We start from the raw sequence: 16,741 nt of genomic DNA on the forward strand, positions 1-16,741 counted from the left end.
CAGTTCACCTACCATACATTGCCAGTCACTCCCTTTAAGGATATCTAAGGTTTACTCCATCTAGTTTCAAAAATATAGAAATTTGAACATTATAGTTTGTGGCGAGTAAACAGTTCCATCGTGCTATTACTTATTTGTAATTCCTAAGTTTTCTGTAACTTAAAGATATGGTTTAAGCTTATTAGTTGATAATTGATTGAAAAATAAAGAACTTTTAATGTTGAAGTTTAAAAGTAATTTTCTCTTTCATTTTCATGTGCATTTTAAGAAGCAGGATATGTAGTTTTGAAACTTTTTATAGAATTAAAGCTTAATCATAAAACAAAATTTCGACAAAATAAGGAAATTTTACATTTTGGAAAATCTTCCCAAACTCTTTTAATAGAATTCATCAAGATTTGCATTCTCTAACCTAGTTAAATCCTCTTCTGAGGTTACTAAGCCTGTATCCTGTTCCACCTCGTCAATACTGCCGACTGCCTCCATGTATTGGTCTGGGAAGGATGAGGGTATATGCATGTAGTATCCTGGATCAAAGGACGGGTTGGGTTGCTGGAACCAAGGCTCCGGGTCGTATTGATGAGACATGTTCGGGGGTAGGAAACCAACAGAACTTGAATATACTAAACAAAACCAAATAAATGAATTTAATGATCATCTTCTCTTTCAAATATAAAACTTCTGCAGCATAATGTTTCAAATTATGTTTTTATTCATGTCAAAATTTACTTCGACTTAACCTAACCTATTTGGTAATGATCCTACAATTTAAAAACACGAACGAAGCTATGCAATAAAAAATGACCTTGCCCTTCTAAAATTTTACAATTTTCTGAGAAAAAAAAGGTATTCTTTCATTACGATGCTGAAAGTTAAAAGGTTTAATTAATTCTCCCAGATTTAGTAAAATTTAATGATTTTAGAAAGTATCAAAACAGGATTGAGAAACTTGTCCATTAATGTATTATTTTACAGTTTTCCACAAATTCTTCGGGAATAAAAATATTTACCCCTGGACAAATCAATAAAGTTCGACACAACTCCGCTTAGTCTAACTTGAAATGTATCCTTTAGAGTTGTATTCAAGAGACAATGCCATAAGAATCGTTGTTTATTTTTATCTGGAATGATGGGAGGAAAAAATGGGCCATTTTTGCTCGTCATTACAGTTGGATTGACCGCTCCTGAAAAGGACTGTAAGCGTATATTTATGTCATCCTCCGGCCATGCAAAGATGGCAATACCCGATTCACAATGGTACCCTTAACAGCTTTGTCTGTCAAGAATGAACTAGATATTTCTATGCAAAAGTAACTTGTGCAAGAAGACATTTAAGAATTGCCTGAACCAAACACTATTAAACCTAGAAAAAAGACACATTATTGATACGATAACGGTTTCAAGGGTACCGTTGTGAATCGGGTTATGCTATTCTTGCCTGGAGGATCACTTGACATTACGCTTACAGTCCCTTTAACTTACAAGATGTTCCGAAATATATTCCAGTTTTCCTCGGAGGTTCCCTTTTTCTCCATTTAGCTCGACGATTCTGGAACCAAACCTGACAAAAATATTTTCAAATATTATTTTCTACTTTTTTACTTCTAATTGGTTAAAAAATATCCATTTAATGGAATCAAATAAAAATCAAGGACATAATGATAGGAATAACTAAAAACTTTTAAATTAAAGAAATTGAGTCTATGCCCAAACTCAAATTTTTAAATCTCAATATCTAATTGCAACCTAATCAGAAAACCCTTCATATTTGAAACTTTATAGATTTTTCGATCTAACATAATTCATTTCTTAAAGTATTTAAGCTCTACTGTATTGAGTTCTACAGATGTAGGAATTAGAAAATCAGAGATTGTGGCCAAGTGTAAGACACAAAATTCCTATAAATCACCTTTATCAGAAAGACAAAAGAAATATAAAAAAATACTTCTTGCTTTAATATCAGACCAGACCCGTTAATAAAGATGAATGAATGAATGAATGTACCTGAACTCTAGCTTCACTTAAGGATAGTTTACAGGCTAGTTCTTCCCTAGAGTAAAATAATATTTAAATACTTCATTAATCTTGATCTTTCCAACTCACGCATATCCAAGCTCTAGAACACATCTTTAGCGAACTGTCACTTCTAACCAGTTAACTTTTTTAACACACGCAACATAAAAAATATAGGATGTTTCAACACCTATTCTATAACAACTAGCTTTTTGATTTGTTTATAATAAATTATATTATTACGCCATTTTAGTCTCATTTGTACTCTTTGAACCATTTTCTCACATGGTTTCAATTCGAAGAACGTTTGCACAATTTTTGCGGACAGAAACGCAAAATTTTGCTTGCGTTGTGTGAACATTTTCCACGAAAAAAAAAGCACACAGAATTAAGCACATTTAGTGCAGAATTGTGCTATTTTCTTTGGCGCAGTTCTGTTATACACAATTGTGTTCGAGTTTTATGATCGCGCGGTATACAATACATACTGGACATAATATTTTCGCAATAATAGCGCAAAATATTTACATTTCGTGGAAACCAAACGTTCACTTTTTTAACATAATGCTGAACTTTCTAATCGTTATGGTAGGCAATATATTTGGCATTTGCAGCTCTACTTAGGTTATCGTGAATTGAAGATTTTAATCTAGTTTCTAGAAATTTGTCCAATTATTTAAGCAGAGAAAGAGTGCACCATATCAACTGCCGTTATTTTAATTAATATTTTGGTTTTGTTTCCAATCTACGTCGAATAGGTTGAACGGATTCTTAATTGCAAAAATGTACTAAGAACAAAAGAAAAATCCCAGCAGTGAAGTTTCCATTTAGAGTTTTGATCGTCTTCACATTCCGCATAGTTTAGGAGATCATTCACGGGCGTACACAGGATTTTGTCCAGTTGGGATGGGGGCTCAATTTTTCCCTACTCAGAAAAAACAGGGGAGGGCAAAGCGCTCTTGCATTTTTTTCATTAACACCCCCCCCCCNCCGCCCTACCATATGATTATACAGGCTTTGCAGCCGGGTAATCCATTGTATAAGAAATATTTGTCTGATGTACAATTACCGCGTATAAAATAACCTATTTTGAATATTTTCATACAAATGGAGTACCCGTCTGCAAAGCATGCATAATCATATGGTAGGGCGAACCGCGTCAGTTATATCTCCCTTCTATTCCTTACTCCCTGTAGTTTTCACTTATCCAGGGGGATTTCATTGTCAGCCCCATTTTGTATATGCCCCTGTGTTCTTTATTTATTTTTTTTACCTGGCGAAAACATCCGGATACGGAGCTCGTTCAAAGGCCCGTTCTAGTTCCTCCAGCTGATAAGCTGTAAATGTCGTCCTTGTTTTCTTCTTTTTCGGTCCATCCTTCTTCTTCTCTTTCCGGGGTTTTACTAGAAAAATAACTTTAATTAAATAAACAATTCTAATTAAGATGAGTCGATTTTTATTTTTCCTTCCCTATCGATGTCTGTTTCATATGTAGTGTATAACTGTGTAACCCTAAGGTTTCTGAAAATGTGGCTAAAATTATATAGACAAAAAATGCTATCTGAAAGCTAAAATAAGGGAAAATAGAGCGAACTACAACCTGTAAGAATGAAAAGAAATTATATCTCCATGGGGTAAAACAAGTTTGGTTTGTAACATTGAATTTTGTTAAATTGATAATAATCTAAATATTTTTTTCTCTTTCTTTCTTTTTTGTTTCCATTGAAAATATCATACATTCGAAGGAACGTTTAAAACTCGCAACAAATTCTAACATCCCATTTCTTTGCAATCTGATGCTTCTAATCTATAACATTCTAAGCCATGCATTTTGTATAAAATATAAAATATATACACTATTAGGTTGCAAAAATATAGAGATTAGAAAATTAGAGTATTCCTTTACATGATCATTTAAATAGAATTTGAAACACATGAAACATGTTTCTTCACCTATATTTCAGATTCCATGTTTAAATCTGAAGTTAGAATTTGGAAACAATTATTTAAATTGGATAATTGAGGTAGCTTAGTGTACTCTACTCTCCGCCATGTTTTCTCCGTTTACAAAACATGAATCAGATCTAACATGAATTTGCAACAACTGTCAAATTCTTTTTCAAACTTCAATTGGAGATTTAACCCTGGAAGTACGGGGGGGGGGGCTGAAGATAACATCCCCCCTCCCCACCCCAAAAAAATCAAAAAGACCTTTTGAAAAATCAAAGGTTTTGAGGCTCAATGCCTGTATAAATTGATAAAGGAATTGAGTTTTTGCAACAAACTTACATTTTCTAACCCCAATATCTTTGCAAACTGATGGTGTAAACAATTTTTATTTCAAACTTAGACTATTTGATCTACCAGAATTAATAGCTTGAAATATCAAAGGTCTAGAAAAACGGGTTTCTAAGTTATAGGAATTAGAAAATCTGAGTTTGTGGCAAAAACTCAGTTCCTTTTCGACTGAAAACAATAAATTGGTCAAAATTTTAGCGGCGTATTTTTATATTTCAACATAATTAGTAATTTTAAAAGGTACCATAGAAGACTAAATAAAAAAATGGCATGTCAGATTCAGAATAGTAAATTTTATCTGAAAAGGATGAATGAGAAATGTTTGTTTTCCGGTATGAAAATTGATTATTTTTATGGTGATTTTTCTTAAAACCGATTCGCACATTTATGTAGCAAAGAAAAGTCAGGAAGATACAAAAATAGAAAAGGAAAAGGAAACCGTTGTCAATCGGACATGTCACACTATACATGGAGGGTTATTTGCAATTACGTCTACAGTTCCTATAAATAATGATATGTTTTGTCCTTTGAACAAGATCTCATGAAGATATGTGATTATATTATCTGCAATTACGTCTACAGTTCCTTCAAATAATTATATGTTTTGTCCTTTGAACAAGATCTCATGGAGATATATAATTATATTATTTGAACCAATATTGGCTTTGTTAAAAACCTAATTTAATAAGCCTAATTAACAGTTGGAGAAATTCAAGCCGTTCATTTTTAAGATCCGGCCATTTTTTAGTTTAAAATTGTATCTTTTTAGTTTAAAATTGTATCTTTTTAGTTTAAAATTGTATCTTTTTAGTTTAAAATTGTATCTTTTTAGTTTAGAATTGTATCTTTCATAAAATAGTATTGAAATATGCAATATACACCTTGAAGTTCTGAATGTTAGTATTTTCTAAAAATAATAGAAATTTGTTAAAACAAAGGAATTAAGTACTTGCTATAAACTCTGATTTTCTAATCCCAATATCTTTGCAACCCAAAGTTGTAGAACTAAAATATTCCAAACTATAACTTCTGTTTGATAAAATGTTATATTTTGGAAACCCAATGTTGTAGACCTATTTGCTATTTATTTTGCTGGATTAAACAGTGTTAATTTCAAATATCAATTAAAATATTAATTCTTTTAGACTTCAATGTGTATATAATATCTAACTTTACTGGGAAATTACTTTATAAGAATGAGTAAAGAAAGGAACTGGTAGAGCGCTTTCATCATACTCTAATTTTCTTATCCTTATCTCTTTGCAACCTGATTCTGCCAGATAAAAATGTAAAAGATTTTCACCATTGCACAAAAAAATAGCGGAATAAAAATTGAAATTTGAGGTTAGTGATCTGCAGCTCCTCTTGTGCAAACATAGTTCGTTTTTATTTCACAAAAACATTTAGAATTTTTTAATATTTTTCTCAAGACAATGATTATTAGATTATTCTGAACCTGATTTAGTTGTAGATGAAACCGTGTTTAAAGATGTTTTTGATATATCCGGTAGATGAAGCTGCCTGGAGTCCGGGAGATGAAGCTGTCGAGATGGATCATGAGATTCGAACCTGAAAGGAGGCAAGGTTTGCATCTGATCACTCCGATCAAAGGGAGAAAGAAACTCAGGTTTGATCGGTTGAAGGGTCTGAAGTATTGCAGGGGGAGGTCCTGGGTCTGTAGATATCGTCCAGGGTAGGTAGGAGGACAGATAACTCTCAGGGGATTGGGAAATCATTGTATCATTGTCATCATTTTGACAGAAGGTTTCAATACCTGGGAGCGGAGGTATAGAGCTGCAGGGGGAGCTAGATCCGTCCTGGGAATGGTATAGGGAAGGGTTTGTATATATAGAATGAGTATGGAGGGATAGAGACGATGAAGTAATATTAAGCAGATCAGGTAAATTGGAAAGACCATTGTTAATTCCAAGGTTAGATAAAGTGTTGTTTATGGAAAGGTCAGTTTCCGACTGAACTTCGTCACTGCCAATCATTTAAAACCCAGCAATAGACACGAAATTCTCAATAATGTGTTGAATAAAAGTGAGAATTTGTCTGATTAGTTCAATTGGTGTGTTCTGCCAGCTAGCTGTATTCTATTCAACTGTATAATTGGTACCCACTTGTCCCAATAAACCCACATGCTGTGAAGATCCCTTTTCTCTGGTGGCGCAGCGGAGACCTATACCGGGGCAGTCTCCGGTCTCCGTCATCATTCTACTCTTTCTCTCTTCCCATCAATTAAACACCAAGCCAGCATAAATTTTTATATATATAAATGTATATAATATATCCATAGTATATTTATAATAAATATACTATATAAATATATTAATATATGTTAGTTTGAAAACCCAGCGTTGCCCAGGGTACTCATAGTTACTCCTGCCGTTTACCCGCGCTTTGTCGTAAACTACAATTTAATCTTTGTTCCCTATAAATGTGGACCCACTCAACTTAAAATCTCAAATCCAAGCTTAGAACATTCCCCCGGTTCTCCCGAGTTCCCCAATCAAAATTTGAGGCCAATCGGTCAAGAGGTTTCTGAGTTATGATCGTGATCCAAACAAACAGACAGACATAGATTACTACTTGATATATATAGATCTAATATATACTAGGGGGTTCCTGAGTTATGATCAGACACACAAACAGATAGGCAGATATTACAACTTTTTAAATATAAATAATGGCAAAAATTTTAAGAATTCCTTTACTGTTTTTTTCTTAATCCCTGCAGTTCCTCTACCATTCTCTTCTCTCTTCCTTTATTTCTGCCATTTAATCCTCTTTCCATATTCAAGCCAATACATCAAATCCTCATTCCATTTTCAAGCCAATACATCTAATCCTCTTTCCATATTCAAGCCAATACATCTAATCCTCTTTCCATATTCAAGCCAATACATCTAATCCTCTTTCCATATTCAAGCCAATACATCAAATCCTCTTTCCATATTCAAGCCAATACATCTAATCAATTTCGTAAATAATATTTCACGTTAAATTATGTATTTTAAATTTCCTTTTATATTTAATTCTAACTTTTAGATTATAGATTCAATATAGGGATATTAGGCATCGTTTGACTAAAAAATTTGGCCATTTCTAGTAATTTTTCCCTCTTTTCGTTTCAAAGGGATATAAACATGTTTGCTTAGAAGGTTTATCCTCCCCCCCTGCCAACCTCTAGTAATCGTATGATACCCCCCCCCCCACGTGGATTTAACGGTTCTGTTAATATTCCAGAAAGCTGTGACTTTCGATCACAATTTGACCCATTAAACATAATTTGTAAGCCTTTTTTTCTCTTATACTTTTTTGTCGGCATATGCATTTTGAATGAAAATGTATAGTATAATCAAACCCGTAAATTAAAAGATAGTTGAATTATAGACCAAAACACGTTTGATTTCAAATTGAAGAAACCGAATGCTGCTCACTCTGGTTAGTCCGGGGTGCCCCCCCCCCTTGCCAACCTCTAGTAATCGTATGGTATCCCCCCCCTTGTAATCTTATGGTATCCCCCCCTTGTAATCGTATGGTATCCCCCCTTGTAATCGTATGGTAACCCCCCCTTGTAATCGTATGGTTTGATCATCTCCCGTCGCGATGTCACAACGTCGCGATGAGACAACGTACTTTCTGAAACTCTTTTCCCGCCAAAATGTATAATTCTAGTTATTAAGTGAAAGTACACACTTTTTATTATTAGATGTTAAAAGATCCATTCATCAATGATCCATCTATCTGTACATATGTCTATCTATCTACATAGCATTATTTAGCTATATTCGATCAATATTGATGAAGATAGTTAACCTACCAGCATGGGAAACCAGGATAAATATTATGAAAAATATTCACACGCCTTCATATCTTCATCCAATACGTTCATCCTTGCAGTACACATAGCATTATTATAAACATACATACATTCACCCATACGTCCACCCTTACATACACCTATTTGGAAGATATAGTCGTTTTTATAACTTGAAAATACTTAATTCTGAAAATTGAATCCCATTGCTTCCTTAAGCAGAATTGTAGAGAAACTGTAATTTAAAATAATTCATTTAAAAAAGAGAAACTTGGATAAATTATTCAGTGTTGATCAGACTAGGGAGGGAACCCCCGGACGCCATGAGCCTCTGCTATGCAGACATCGAGCCTCCCAGATTCGCTAGGCAGACCGAGCCTCCACTATGCAGACAAAGCCTACGCTATGCAGACCGTGCCTCCGCTATGCAGTAAACGAGCCTCCACTATACAGCACAGCTTTTTTTAAATCTTGGTTTTTATGAGTGATGAAAACTTTTAACAATTTTTTTTGACGTAGTGGCATCAGAATTTTACAAAAGATTAGAGTTGTTCATTGATTGTCATGATTAGAAACATATATGGACTCATTTAAAGTGGTTTATAAGATTTATATTAAAACTTTAAACATTTCTTACGCAGAAAGGAAGATATTTGGAGAAATATTTCTGGAGTAAACTTTGATAGTTTTGTTGTAATCTATGATTTAAACAATACCTTTCTTTCAAAATGTTAAGATTTAAATAATAAATACAAATTTTTTAGATTTAATTTGAACTTCAAAAAAAGATATTGCTAAAATCAGGGATTAAAAGACATGAAACTCAATTCAATTCAAATTTTTTTTCTTAAAAGACAAGTTTAAAAAACCTCCTGTATTACGCAGGCACATTTTGATGTGTTGCGCATGCTCATTTCTGCAAAGCGGAGGCTTGGTCTGCCTAGCAAATCTGGGAGGCTCGTGTCTACATAGCGGAGGCGCATGGCGTCCGGGGGTTCCCTCCCTCATCAGACAAAACTTTTATATGTAGCTGTATAAACCGGACAGGACATTTATAAGGGCCACTTAAAATTCCTTTAAAAATAATTTTAATTTGTATTCCTAAAATATGCTAGCATTGGAGACCTCCAAGATTTTCATTGGAGACCTTCAAGATTCACATTGGAGACCCCCAAGATTTTCATTGGAGACTCAATTTTTTTGTTTTGAACCCACAATTTACATTGGAGACCTAAAGATTTTCATTTAAGACCCTAAATATTTTCAATGAAGACCCAAACTTTTCGTCCCAATATTTTCATTTGGACTCCATACTTTTCGTTTTCTATTCCTAATTTTCATTGGAGACACAAATATTTTCATTGAGAACTCTCACTTTTTGTTTTTAAAAAATGAAAATCTGGATCTCTCCAAAGAAAATCTGGGGTCTCGATGTAAAGCTAGGGGTCTGCAATGATAATCTTATGGTATCCATATAAAATCTGGGGTCTCGATTGAAAATCTGGAAGTCTCCAACGAAAATCTGGGGTCTCTAATGAAAAGTTTGGGGTCTCCAACGAAAATATGGGGTCTCTAATGAAAAGTTTGGGGTCTCCAACGAAAATATGGGGTCTCCAATGAAGAGATTGGAGTCTCCAATGCAAATCTGGGGGTCTCCATTTCGAAAAGGCAGAAACCGAGCATTACGCCCAGTGCTCGGTTTCTATAAGGCAGAAACCGAGCATTAACCCCTAATGCTCGGTTTCAAGGGCGATAAAGTTCCCCAACTGTTAAAAGAAATATTTTTAGTTTTTTTAATAGAATAATTTTGTATGGAGGTGTACTTTACAGTGTAAATTCATGACATTAGTTGATTAATTGTGTTGGTTCTCTACAGCGTATGACTCCCATCAATTTAATAAAAAAATTTGACCACAAACCAATTTGTTATATGCACACCATCTAACTTTCTCTGGAGAAGGCTGGTTTCTTACTCCCTGTATCATGACTACGTTCTGTATCAAGGCTGTATACTAGATGCATCCCAGCTGTATCCTAGCTGTATCCTCGCTGTATCCTAGCTGTATACTAGTTGCATCCTAGCTATATTCTATCTGTATCCTAGCTGTATACTAGCTACATCCTGGCTGTATCCTAGCTGTATCCAAGCTGTATTCTAGCTGTATACTAGTTGCATCCTAGCTGTATCCTATCTGTATCCTAGCTGTATACTAGATGCATCCTAGCTGTATCCTACCTGTATCCTAACTGTATACTAGATGTATCCTAGCTGTATCCTATCTGTAACCTAGCTGTATACTAGTTGCATCCTAGCTGTATCCAATCTGTATCCTAGCTGTTTACTAGTTGCATCCTAGCTGTATCCTAGCTGTATCCTAGCTGTATAATAGATGCATCCTAGCTGTATTCTAGCTGTATCCTAGCTGTATACTAGATGCATCCTAGCTGTATCCCATCTGTATCCTAGCTGTATACTAGATGCATTCTAGCTGTATCCTATCTGTATCCTAGCTGTACACTAGATGCATCCTAGCTGTATCCTATCTGTATACTAGCTGTATACTAGTTGCATCCTAGCTGTATCCTAGCTGTATCCTAGCTGTATCCTAGATGTATCCTAGCTGTATCCTAGCTGTATCCTAGCTGTATCCTATCTGTATCCTAGCTGTATTCTAGCTGTTTTCTAGCTGTATCCTAGCTGTATCCTATCTGTATCCTATCTGTATCCTAGCTGTATCCTAGCTGTATCCTAGCTGTATCCTAGCTGTATCCTAGCTGCATACAAGCTGTATCCTGGTTGTATCCTAGCTGCATCTTAGCCGTATCCTACCTGTATCCTAGCTGTATTTCCTCTGTATCTTATCTGTATCCTATCTGTATCCTAGCTGTATCATATCTGTATCCTAGCTGTATCCTAGCTGTATCCTAGCTGTATCCTAGCTGTATCCTAGCCGTATCCTATCTGAATCCTAGCTGTATCCTAGCTGTATCCTAGCTGTATCCTATCTGAATCCTAGCTGTATCCTAGCTGTATCCTAGCTGTATCCTAGCTGTATCCTAGCTGTATCCTAGCTGTATCCTATCTTTATCCTATCTGTATCATAGCTGTATCCTAGCTGTATCCTATCTGTATCCTATCTGTATCCTAGCTGTATCCTAGCTGTATCCTGAAAAACCAGACAGGTTACGCTTCGCTAAACCAAGATCCATGCTAATTCAATTTTCTACTTTTGTAAAACATCAATCATCTGATTTTAAATTGATTATACGAAAATTGGTTAAAATTTCCCCGGCCCTTTGGTTTAAAAATAAAACAAATGATTAACTTTCATTTGTGCATTTTTGACGCTTTTAGAAAACATCGTTAATTTTTAGAACGCAATAAATAAAATCTATTCTGCAGGACATTTTGCTTCTTTATTACTTTTGAAGCGTGGAGCTGAGTGAAGAGAAGCGTGAAAAGGGAAAATAAAGGCGTGTAAAAACAAATTAGAAAATTAGAAATTTCTCGGTATTTATAGTTTTAGTGGCTGGTTTAATATTTTTAGCTTCAAATACTATATCTGGTCAGTGGTTGGTAGTGGTGCGAATACTAATTACAACATTAAAACCTGTTACAGCTTACATTCATTTATTTGAAATTTTTTTATAAATACAATGCTTGTTTTATTACAAATAAAAAATTCAAGTATTGTTTCACATTTAAATTTTTAAGAAAAACCGCTAGTTTTGGTTTGACTGGAGGTTTTATAACAGTTTAAAATTATGCTGGTAATTAGGAAGAAACCGCTAGTTTTTGTTTAACTGGAGGTTTTATAACAGTTTAAAATTATGCTAATACTTAGGCAGAAAACGCTAGATTTGGTTTGACTGGAGGTTTTTTAACAGTTTAAAATTATGCTGATAATTAGGAAGAAAACGAAATCCTAGTTAGTTGTGATGATATGTAATAAATTGATTTACTAAAACACAATTCTTCAAAAATAGCTTTTGTTGCAGTTTCCTTCAGGTATTTCCTATTTAGATGGACAATCGACGATATTTCCTTTTCTAGGCATGTCCGATGTACAACGGTACCCTTAACACCTTTTTCTAAGCAAAACAATCAATCAGTGATATTTATCTGAAAAATATATTTGTTCATTGTTACCCATAAAGGCATAAGTCGAATTGAGGGACGAATCTTAAAGACTTTATTTTTTTAAAAAGTCAATCTTATAATTTAATACATTCGAATGTTTAACCCTATTCCTGCTGGGGGGGGGGGGTCAAGTTGACCCCCCCCTGTAGTTTTTTTACATAACTCAAAAAGTATTGGTCTGAGGCTGTTGAAATTTTCTGACTTTTCCTACATACCCAAAGCCCTCCCTTTAGGCCTAAAACCGGGCTTTAATACTAACTGCCTGAGTCCTCAGGCACACTGCCTGAATGACTGCTTTTTCCTGTAACAAACTAAATCTTTGTTTTGACCCACTTTCACTTGTCATATTTTGATAAAATTTAGCTTTTTGGAAAGCCTATGGCATAAGGAAACAGATTGCACAAGTTTTGCGAAAAAAAATTGCAAATTTTTTGCAAACAACCTGTCAAAGGAAATTTGCACATTTTTAGTTTTTCTTGATTAAAAATCAGGTTATTTAAAATTTTGCAAAAATTTTTGCATATTTGAAATGGCATGGTCAAGGGCTTTTCAAAAATGTATAATTTTTCATTTTTTGGACAAATTTTTTTTTGCAAACATTTTTTCTATATAACTAGATTTTGCGATAAAAAATTCAATTTTTGCAAATTTGCAATTTTTTTGCAGATTCTAAAAGTAGAGCACAATAGCTTTCCAATGATGTATCATTTGTCATATTTGGACATCAAACATGGGATTTAGAGGGGGGGGGGGTCAAATTGACCCCCCCCAGCATATCCTGGTTTTCAAGTACCCCAGCAGGGATAGGGTTAAGTGTTTGGTAAACAATGTGCTGTTCATCTAACCCAGCTGTTGTTCATTATAGGTGCATTTTTTTATTTCTAGCATTCTCCCATCGTTAGTGGGCCGAGAGCTGCAACTATGATAGGCTATGTAGAGGACCGAGAGCTGCAACTATGATAGGCTATGGAGGGGGCCGAGAGCTGCAACTATGATAGGCTATGTAGGGGGCCGAGAGCTGCAACTATGATAGGCTATGTAGGGGGCCGAGAGCTGCAACTATGATAGGCTATGTAGGGGGCCGAGCACTGCGGCAAAAATATGTTATTGGGACAAGCACTTTAAAAAAGAACATTTCTGGAGTTTGTACTTTTGTACGTTCGTATCTTTAAAAGTTTGTCTTTTTGCGTTGAATTTCAAGAATTTATATTTCAGAAGTTAGTATTTCAGGAGTTTGTATTTCAGGAGTTTGTATTTCAGGAGTTTTTATTTCAATAATTTATATTTCAGTAGTTTGTTTATCAAGAATTTGCTTTTTAGGAGATTATATTTTAGAATTTTGTATTTTTGGAGTTTATATTTACTCAGTTCGTATTTACAAAGTTTGCATTTCAGGAATTTATATTTCAGAAGTTAGTATTTCAGGAGTTTGTATTTCAGGAGTTTTTATTTCAATAATTTCTATTTCAGTAGTTTGTTTATTAAGAATTTGCGTTTTAGGAGGTTATATTTTAGAATTTCGTATTTTTGGAGTTTGTATTTACTCAGTTCGTATTTACAAAGTTTGTGTCTCAGGAATTTGCTTGGCGCTTTTTTACATGGAAACCAGAATATGTACTTCATACAATGAAGTTTGATGTAAATAAATCTAACGTTATTGAGATAATTTGCCAAATTCTTTGCAAACATGAAAGATAATTTCTGAGGTCTTTCAAGCTACCTCCTGTTTGTACAACACTACATATTTCTACACTTTAATTTCTACATATTTGACGGCACTTTAATTTCAGTAATAAAAATACCAATTTATTAGTCACCTCTCTCATTCTCTCACACACAAAAATTGATCGGAATTCTACAAAGTATATTTTAACAAGGTGACAAGTCCTGAATAAAACTGAATATATTCAAATAGAAACCAAGAGAATAGGATTATTAATATTCTAATCTCAGATTATTATAATATTTAGGGAACATTGATTCTATTGTTGTCTTATTACATATAAACTAATAAATTAATTAAACTAATCTAAACTTGATAAATACATTAACTAAGAATATATAAACAAACTCCTTCCAAAGTAGAGAATATATGAACTGAGAAACATGAGTATAGAAATAAACACTTTTGGAAGTTAAAATGTAAGTTATTGCATCATACAACAAAACAAATTTAAATATGTCTAAAAAATTCAACAAATAGATGTTGTTTGTTGTAAGCATGTTGTATCTTTCAACAAATAGATGTTGTTTGTTGTAAGCATGTTGTAACTTTCAACAAATAGATGTTGTTTGTTGTATGCAAGTTGTATCTTTCAACAAATGGATGTTGTATGTTAAAACTGTTATAATTTGCATTTTAACCTCTAAAAGTTTAATCTGTGGAAGACAAAAACTATAAAATATTTTAGAATTCTACAAAGATTTTAAGTGAGATTCATCACACAAGAGAAGTACAAGAGAAAAAATAAATAATCGTATTTTAAACTGCAAGGTATTTTTATTTCTTTAAACGTCGGCTGCAATTTGCATTATGTTTCCGAATAGGATAGTTTCGATAAATGTGAAAAAATTAAATGCATCAGTGATTTTCGTGTTTAAATTTTTCTTTTGATTTTAAAGTCAATTAGAGTGAAAGTAACTTTTCAAATCGGAACTATATGGTCTATAAACCATGATATTTTACTTTTAAAAAATTAGATATTCTTTCAAAAACACAAATGAACTTGATGAATTTTTAATATTTTTAATTAAAAAATAACAATATAGAGGATTTACCCACAAAGGATGAACCATTGAAAATTCTTTAAATTCCTTGTTTTAATGGATAAATTCTATATCTTCTGCATACATTCAGTATTATCATATAAATCTATGCATACAGGGTGTCCCAAATAATACGGGAATCGAGTAACGACGTATATTTCATCTTTAATCCAAGCGGCATCCAAGCGGGTAATATGAAAACAAAAACCAACTGAATATATCTTGGTATTTGGATTTCAAAATGTGGCCTGTCATTTGTTTGCCTTTAATGTTGACATTTCCGCATAATTTTATCAAAAAGTGTACCTACACATATTTAAAAATCAAATACGATCTCAATGTTTTGTCTTATAATTCCCATACTTATTGGGACACCCTGTATGGTGTGACAAAGAATTGATGTAATGATGAACGTTAAATTGGAGATATAAGTAGTTTATGTAATATCGTCTCTATAGGTTCAAACTAAGGTTGAAAACTTAAAATGACATATTTCCACCAGGATTGGATTCATATTCAAGAAATCTAACCTTACATCATAACTAAGAGAATATAGATAAACAAGATTCGTTGAATAAAGCTCTTGCAGTTCCAGTACAGTACATAAATAAGATATATCTACATGTACTATATAGAAAATAATAAGCAAATATAGACAAGTACAATAGGTGGCAATAGAGAAATGGACCAATTATAGATGACGTCACAAGTGTCAAATAAAACAAGGAAGACAACTTTTCTCTGATTTGTTTTCCAAGATTGAATAAATAAAGTGTAAAAACAGAAAATAAAGATCACAAAACTGCACTTATTTTACTGTAAGATAAGCACTTTATTATCAATATTATTAATAATTTTGTCGGACACATAAAGCTATTGACACTTGTGACGTAAGAATACAGCTTTACTGAGAGTGTACAAATTTTACGTTGCCATCTATTGTACTTGATAATCTATTTAGTAATAAGTATTAAGCCTCTAAATATTGTAAATAACCCTGTTTTTCTGGAAGCGGAGAGTAGGTGGGGGGGGGGCACAATAATAAAAAATATTTTAAAATGATCAGATTAATTAATTACGTGTCTTCTGTAAATTTATAACTAAAATCTAAATAGCTAGTTAGGTAACGATTGTACTTGACATTGAAAATGTCGTCTTTGTCTTTATTTTAACCCACTAGCGGCTGCGGTGACTTATACGTCCCCTATAAATTATTTTACATAAAACTCATCTATTTTCCTCAATTTTGAGTTTATCTCCGCGGGAGTCATTTTATGATACAGTAAACAATATGGGACACACATGTGTACAGTTAAACGGTTCTACCTACTCATCTTCCAAATTATTTAACCGTGTAAAGTTGAGGTGTGAACAATTAAACTAAATTTATGGAAAACAAAAAACAGCAGCCTTTAAGGTATGGTAAATTTTTTAGTAGAAAACTATTTTAAAATGTTTTAAAAAAGTTTTTCAATTTATTATTAATTATTCTTTGAAATTATCTCTTTTTAAAAATTTTTCTGTCATTATTTTAGAAATAAGAACTACATTTTTCCATACATAAATAAATTGGCCTTATAGGGCACCTCAGTTGTCACAGGGTGGGTATACAGTTTTATGATATGTGAGTTTAGAGTAAATACAACAGTCGACAAAAATCAAAGTACNAAACTATTTTTTTTGCATTATTGTTTTTTAGT

The 16,741-nt window shown here is 33.3% G+C and overlaps 1 protein-coding gene across 1 annotated transcript; it reads right to left on the minus strand.

The window, feature by feature from the left end:
• Positions 1-7: 7 nt before the first annotated feature.
• LOC111711060 (homeobox protein MOX-1) lies at positions 8-6,458 on the minus strand. The gene is made up of 5 exons (XM_023485304.1): positions 5,768-6,458; positions 3,287-3,416; positions 2,005-2,050; positions 1,483-1,561; positions 8-623 (listed from the first exon to the last, which is right to left on the minus strand). The coding sequence occupies exons 1-5, from the start codon at positions 6,303-6,305 to the stop codon at positions 379-381; spliced, it is 1,038 nt and encodes a 345-aa protein (XP_023341072.1). The 5' UTR covers positions 6,306-6,458; the 3' UTR covers positions 8-378.
• Positions 6,459-16,741: the final 10,283 nt, after the last annotated feature.

Source organism: Eurytemora carolleeae, unplaced genomic scaffold (genome assembly GCF_000591075.1).
Source record: "Eurytemora carolleeae unplaced genomic scaffold, Eaff_2.0 scaffold1122, whole genome shotgun sequence".
Taxonomy (NCBI): domain Eukaryota; kingdom Metazoa; phylum Arthropoda; class Copepoda; order Calanoida; family Temoridae; genus Eurytemora; species Eurytemora carolleeae.

Excerpts from the sequence above, each read along its gene's own strand:
- LOC111711060 (XM_023485304.1), bottom strand. The coding sequence starts at position 6,305 with ATGATTGGCAGTGACGAAGTTCAGTCGGAAACTGACCTTTCCATAAAC. Across the intron at positions 3,417-5,767 it reads TTCATCTACAACTAAATCAG|TAAAACCCCGGAAAGAGAAG; the intron begins GTTCAGAATAAT and ends TTATTTTTCTAG. Across the intron at positions 1,562-2,004 it reads TAAGTGAAGCTAGAGTTCAG|GTTTGGTTCCAGAATCGTCG; the intron begins GTACATTCATTC and ends TATTTTTGTCAG.